This window comes from Bidens hawaiensis, unplaced genomic scaffold (assembly GCF_021521415.1).
Source record: "Bidens hawaiensis isolate Kalapana, Puna unplaced genomic scaffold, B.hawaiensis_p1.1 tig00001087_1, whole genome shotgun sequence".
Taxonomy (NCBI): Eukaryota; Viridiplantae; Streptophyta; class Magnoliopsida; order Asterales; family Asteraceae; genus Bidens; species Bidens hawaiensis.
Window position 1 is genome coordinate 4,088,408 of NW_027491062.1, and position 6,605 is coordinate 4,095,012.

General features: G+C 38.5%; 1 protein-coding gene across 1 annotated transcript; it reads right to left on the reverse strand.

The window, feature by feature from the left end:
* Window positions 1-925: 925 nt before the first annotated feature.
* On the reverse strand, window positions 926-5,049 carry LOC143558915 (uncharacterized). The gene is made up of 5 exons (XM_077047656.1): window positions 4,997-5,049; window positions 3,433-4,205; window positions 2,548-3,343; window positions 1,232-2,414; window positions 926-1,162 (listed from the first exon to the last, which is right to left on the reverse strand). The coding sequence occupies exons 2-5, from the start codon at window positions 4,133-4,135 to the stop codon at window positions 1,133-1,135; spliced, it is 2,712 nt and encodes a 903-aa protein (XP_076903771.1). The 5' UTR covers window positions 4,136-4,205; window positions 4,997-5,049; the 3' UTR covers window positions 926-1,132.
* Window positions 5,050-6,605: the final 1,556 nt, after the last annotated feature.

Sequence of the window (6,605 nt, forward strand, 5' to 3'; positions counted from 1 at the left end):
ACCATCCGATCTCCAACCGCCATCTCCGCAAAACCCTAATTCAACCCAATTCCGTACAGATTTCAATCTCCGTAATCCTTCAATTCCAACCCAATTCAACCCAGATCTGACACTATCACCCAACTAATTGCAATCATACGCCTTCAATTTCACGTCTTGATGCTCAATTTCTCGTGATTTTGAAACCCTAGCTTCGTTGACCGGTTCGATTTCTTGATTTCTTTTGGGGGAATTGATAACCCGGTTCGGATTTGCGTAGATCTGATGCTAGGGTTCCGTTAATCGGAGTTCTAGCGTTTGAATTTGGTGGATTTTGTGAATTTTGTGTTTTGGTATATGTATGGATTCAGGGGTATTAGATGCTGATAAAATTAGCAAAGAGAAGAGCAAGTGGGGTGAAGGTAATAATAACTTAAGTTGTGGTGGTGTTCATCTCTGTGTTTTAAGAAACACAGGAAAGGAGGAAGAAGAAGTTACAGGTACAGGTGAAAAGACAAAAATGCCCTCACATGCGCCTCACGTGAGGGCATTTAACTGAGTTTTTCTAACCCAGTTAGCGTAAAGGACATAACGTGTAGAAAAAAAAAGTTTAAAGTACACCGCCTGCAAGGAAACTTAGAAAAGGACACGAACCGTAATTCGTCTTATTTTAAAGGACAAAATTTGTAATTCTGTCTATTTAATATATATAATCAATAATTATGGCAAACATAACTTTAATATATATTATATTATATATAACTATAACTATAAATAAATGAAAAATAAATATATAAAATATAAATAAAATAATCAAACAACTAACGGAAAATAAACAGCCCAAGCTCAGGTTTGGAACTTTCTGACGAGCTAAGCTCGAGCTCCAACTTGTTAAGTTAAACGAGCCAAACTCAAGGAGATTGAACTTTCACAGCCATTGCAAGGATATTATACAAGATGTTTCTATTGCCATGTATAAAGCATATGTATGCATGTATAACAGAGCATAACGGCATCCATAAAACAACATGACAAGAAAATACATTACTCGTTTATGGGAATTCATACTAGTATGTTGAAGACATCAATATTATCATCACCATCGTCATCATCCAACAGATTACTCGTTTTGATTTGACTCCCATCAGGATTACTATACCTTCACATATTTGTCAACATATCCCTGCAAATATAACATAGGGAGTTACATTATCTTTCTAAAAAAGAAGAAAATAATATGAACCCGGATTACCATTACAAGCTTAGTGAGCTTTCTTTGAGAAGAATCGATGTAATGATTTATCTTGGTTTGCGACTTAGGTATATGGTGTTTCTTTATAGCTCCCGACACTTTATCAACCGTCTTCTTAACAATAGTCTTAAACGCCTCTTTACTCATATTACCCTGCCTCCATGACGGCTTTAACACCTCCTTCACAAACTCAGCAATCGCGATTTTAAAATGTTTCATTGACCGCGAATCCTTGCTCTTTTTATTCTTCACTTGGTCAATCTCAACCTCCCCAGTGGCCATATCAGGTAAATCAGTTGGCGAGCTAGGGCTAGGACTGTCATTTTCCACGGCACCCACCTCAGCATCTGCTGTTTCACCAAACTCTTCTTTTTCTTCACTTGCAGCAGCAATAGCATCAGTTTTCTTGACCGAGTTTGAAGATGGATCGATGCTATCAAACAGTGGATCATATTGATCACCACCGGATGCAAGAGGATTGGGTGTGAAATTACGTGTTTGCCCCTCGTCAGGTGTGTGATTCTGATTGGCTGAAGAGCCATAATCTTGATTGAATACACCAGAACTGAACTTGGTACTCAATGGCAGATCAAAGGTTGATGAATATGGATTGTAGTGGCTCAAGATTCTAGAATTTGAAGAAACTAAATTTGGCAATGAAGTCATGGGACCCACAGGTTGTTGGAGGATTGGGTAGTTAATAGGCGGCCCATAAGGTGTGACAAAGGGTTGAAAAGGATAGTTAGTTTGATAAGGTGGCGGGTTCAACTGATACTGTGACATGGGCCCACCAACTTGTGGATGTGGCAGTGCTGATGGCAGAGAGTTCCACAAGGTGGTGGGTGGAGGAGCCGTTTCAGTTGCAGGGTGTTCGGTTTCATGGCCACTTGCCACCTCAGCAGAATGACCTGGAGGTTCAATACTTCTAGAAACATGGTAATCGACCTCATCTTTCTCGGGTGCTAATTTATCTATGCTCTTTATCCTATCTGGTACCTCATGGTGGTACTGTTTGTTTTTATGCCGCCTGGACTCCTCACTCTTTTCAAGTTCATGAGAGTACCGACATGTGGCCCCACGAAAGCACCTGCCCCGACGAAAATCATGACAAATTTCTTGTGATTGATTTGTATTCCTTCTACTATAAGGAGACCTACTCCTGTCTCTTTTCCTGGGAGACCAGCTGCCAAACACACATTTTATAAAATCTTAAAAACTTTTAGAGCACATATCAACGAGTTTTAGCATAATATAATATCATAGTAATAAGGTGACCGCGTGCGAATCAAAAAAAGAGTAACAAATTAATATGGTACCTGCGCGATGGGCTACGTTTATCTCTCCTCCGTGGACTTCTTCTCCACCTTCCATAAGGAGACCGACTTCTACGCCTTTCATAAGGAGATCGACTTCTACTCCTACTTCTACCTCTTTTAACACGCCTCCTGGCAGAATAATCATCAGAATCACTATCACTACCACCTCTTTTCAACACTCTCCCAAACTCATCGGTTTTTAATTTAGCATTATTATCTTCCTTCTGGCCCCCACTATTTTTAGGACCAGAAGTACCATCACCTTCCGAACGATTGTTTTGTTTTATGGAAGCACCATCATCAGTTCTGTTCTCCAACTTCTTCTCTAAGGAAGGTTCCGAAACTTTAGATATTATATTCAAAGAACCTTCCACCACATGCACAGGTAATGTAGAGTGTTCTTTGTCTTGTGGGGAGACTGCTACAGGACTAACATTTTCAAAATGAGGGTCGTTATCATTTTCAGAGTTATCATCAGAAGCATAGCCTTGTATAAGTCTAAACGGGCTTTGCTCTGACTGGTTCGTCTCTTGATATAAATTTATGTTGTCTTCTGTTTTGCAATCTAATAATGATTCAGAAACCACAGCGCCAACCATCAACTTTGACTTTTCAATATGTGTATCATTGAGAGTGAGATTGGGCCCTATAGTGTTGTTGTTTGTACTTTGTTCAATCGCTCGAGTGGATTCATTTTCTGCTTTTATATCAACTCCGTTGGATATAAAGGCAGCTTCATGTTTTACGTTCCCAAATGTATTGCCAGTAGCTGGCTCTTCGGGATGTGTAATATCATCTAAGAGAGATAAACAAAGCCAAATAAAGTGAACCTTTTGCAGTATATAAAAATTATAACACATATATCATAAATAGAAATAAGTTAACCTTCCATATCCATGTCAGAACCACCAGGGGAATGCGAGGTGTCTTCTTGCAATGTGGCAACCGCTGATGGTTTTAAAGATAAATCCCTATTATGCCCTTTTTCAAACATACATTTTCTTTTCATCCATTTAAAATACTCATGTGAAATTGCAGCTTCACTTCCCGGTGCTCCACCAAACAAAAACTCAAAATCTGGATTACCAGCCTCTTTCTGACGTGTTATTTCTTCAAACTTTTCGCCATTTTTAGCAATATACTGACATAAAACCTCAATTTGTTTGGCAATTTTCTCATCTCTAGGTGGAGGTGGAGGGACATCAGAACCAATAACATGACTGTTGCCATCAATAGGAGGAGGAAGAGGTGGTGGTCCGGGAGGCGGAGCTGATGATTGTGGCGGTAGCACAAACGATCCAGGTGGTGGAGCAGGTGTGAAGTAGGCTGAAGACAGTGGAGGAAGCCGCGGTGGCGGTTGAACTCTATAAAACTGCTGTCCTGGTGGTGGAATTCTTGGAATTTGATGTTGACCATGAGGAGGAACCAAAGCCGGTGGCGGCATGCGTTGACTCTGACCCCAGCTCATGTAAGTTTGACCTGAGGTCAGCGTTCCACCTGAAGGAACAGGAGCAGGAACGGGCGTGACATATTGTGGGCGGGGTGGTACCAGCCCCCTGTATTGCTGATAGTTCCCTTGATTATTCATGGCACCGGTGCCTTAAACTACACTAAAACTCAGACCCACAGTAACAGAGATACCAGCAAAGCCTCCATTACTGTCACGTCATCATAAATTAAAATGTTTATAGTTAAATGCATGAAAACACTTTCATTCCATAAACAAAAATAACACCTAGAGAAACAGAAACCTATGGCAACATCTGCGAACCCTAACTTATATTGTGCTCTAATCTATAGGCAAACCCTAACAGATATGAGTCATGAACCGTGAGCAACACCTAGGGCAACATCTGCATGCTCGATAACATAGCACCGGCTAAAACTGTACTAAAACTTAGACTCTCAACAACAAACTCACAAGCAAAGGCTCCATTACTGCAGATTAATGAGATTAACTACGTAGAAACTTTGACAGCAGATATTCAAACCCTAACTCATACTGTGATCTGTTATATATACGCAAACCCCAGGGCATCATCTGCATAATCGATTTCCGACACAGCGAATTGTATTTAAACAGAATCTGGATACCTAATTTTCGAAACATAGCACCGGCTAAAACTGTGCTAAAACTCAGACTCTTCACAACTAATTAGCCAGCAAAGCCTTCATTACTGCCACGTCACCACAAATCAAAATGTCTGTAGTTCAATGTATGAATCAGAGATGCAAATTAATGAGATTAACTACGTACAAACTTTGACAGCGGATATGTAAACCCTAGCTTATACTGTGCTTTGTTATGCATACGCAAACCCTATGGCAGCATCTGCATAATCGATTTCTGTCACGGACAATTGAATCTAAACAAGATCTGGATACCTAATTTTCGAAACGTCACCTAATACATGTAAATTTGATTAATCAGTTTGAAGAATTGGATTACCTGTGAAATGAATTCACGAATCGAGTATGCTGATGCAGGAATTTGTAAAGCTTGAAGGCGGATGTGAAGGATTTAGAGATAGCAGCGATTATTATTATTATTATGATTTATGAACCAAGGATTTAGATTTAGAGAGAGCCAGCCAGCTAGGGTATTATTATTATTATTATTATTATTGGAGCTCTAAAATGGTTTGTGAATTGAATATCATTGATTAGACGTAACTACACATGTTTGTTGAAATTGTACACACGTGATTGTTCTTTTTGGTTTAAACTTTAAACTACCTACAAAAAGTTTTTCATTAAACCATCCAACGAACGATATTTATTAATCGGGAAAAAAGTAAATAAACAATTGAGGATCGATAAAATGCTCAAAACGGACCAAGCTTTTTCGAGCTTAAGCTTTGTTTGGGAAGCTCGTTTAGTCATGTTGAGCCTTAAAGAGCCTTGTGTATTTTAATTTTTAACTCGCTTTGACTCCAATGTATTATTAACTCAACACTTCACAGTCGAGCTCGAGCCGATTTTTGGCTCGTTTAAGATTTTTTTTTTTCAAAATGTATAAAAAATACAAATGTATATAAATTAATTTATAAATAATAAATTAACCGAGCTTAAGCTTTCGTGAACCAAAACGAGTCAAGCTAAAGCCTACTCAAGCGCGGCTCTACTCATTTACACCCCTAGTTCCACAATCCAAAACAACATTAGCTACGCCATTCAAACTAAACAACCTCTAAGTTTCAAAAGTTATTGCATTCATCTTCGATTTATTCTGCATCTATAAAAATCCCAAAGCTCTTACCCCCCCCCCCAAAAAAAAACACACACACACACACACTACTTAGATGCGTCGGTTTCCTATTGAAAATCACGTTCCTTATCCTTCAAAGACACCATATTGTCGTAAGACAAATATCATGAAATACTTTTGCCTTCCGAATTGGGAACCTAGAAAAATTACGCCTCTCTAATAAATCATGAGTACTAAAAGCAAAGAAGGATGGACCTTACACCGGAAGATTAATCGTCAAGTTACTTAAGTAAAACTACACGACACATATAATATGCTATGCCGCATTGATTTTGATGTATTGATTATTTTTATTTGTTTATGACAATTAAAGATATATAATGTTAAGTTTAAATATGTATGGGTGAACATTTTAAACGACTATTGGTGTGTTTCATCGCGTGGCGTTTAGTGATGGGACCAAGGTGGTCGGGCGTAAGGAAGATGACGGTTTGCCAATGATCAGTGTGAGAGTCCTAAGGTGGTGGCGGCCAATGGATGATTGTGATGTGGTGATGGCGGTTTTGTTATGTTGGCATATGGTTTTCATATACATGGTTTTCTTATTATGGGTCCGTGTTACCTAGAATGACCAAATTTCCAGATCAACAATTGCATCTTCAAAGTTTATGTTAGAGAATATTGCAGAAGAATATATTATTAGAGTTTTAGTATAATATTGTTACCATAATTAAGAGATTGTATTTGATTATGTTTCCTTGTATTTATCTACTTGTAACCCTATATATAGCTAATCAATAATACATTACACCTTACGGGATTTTCATTATTTTACTACATATTTTAATAG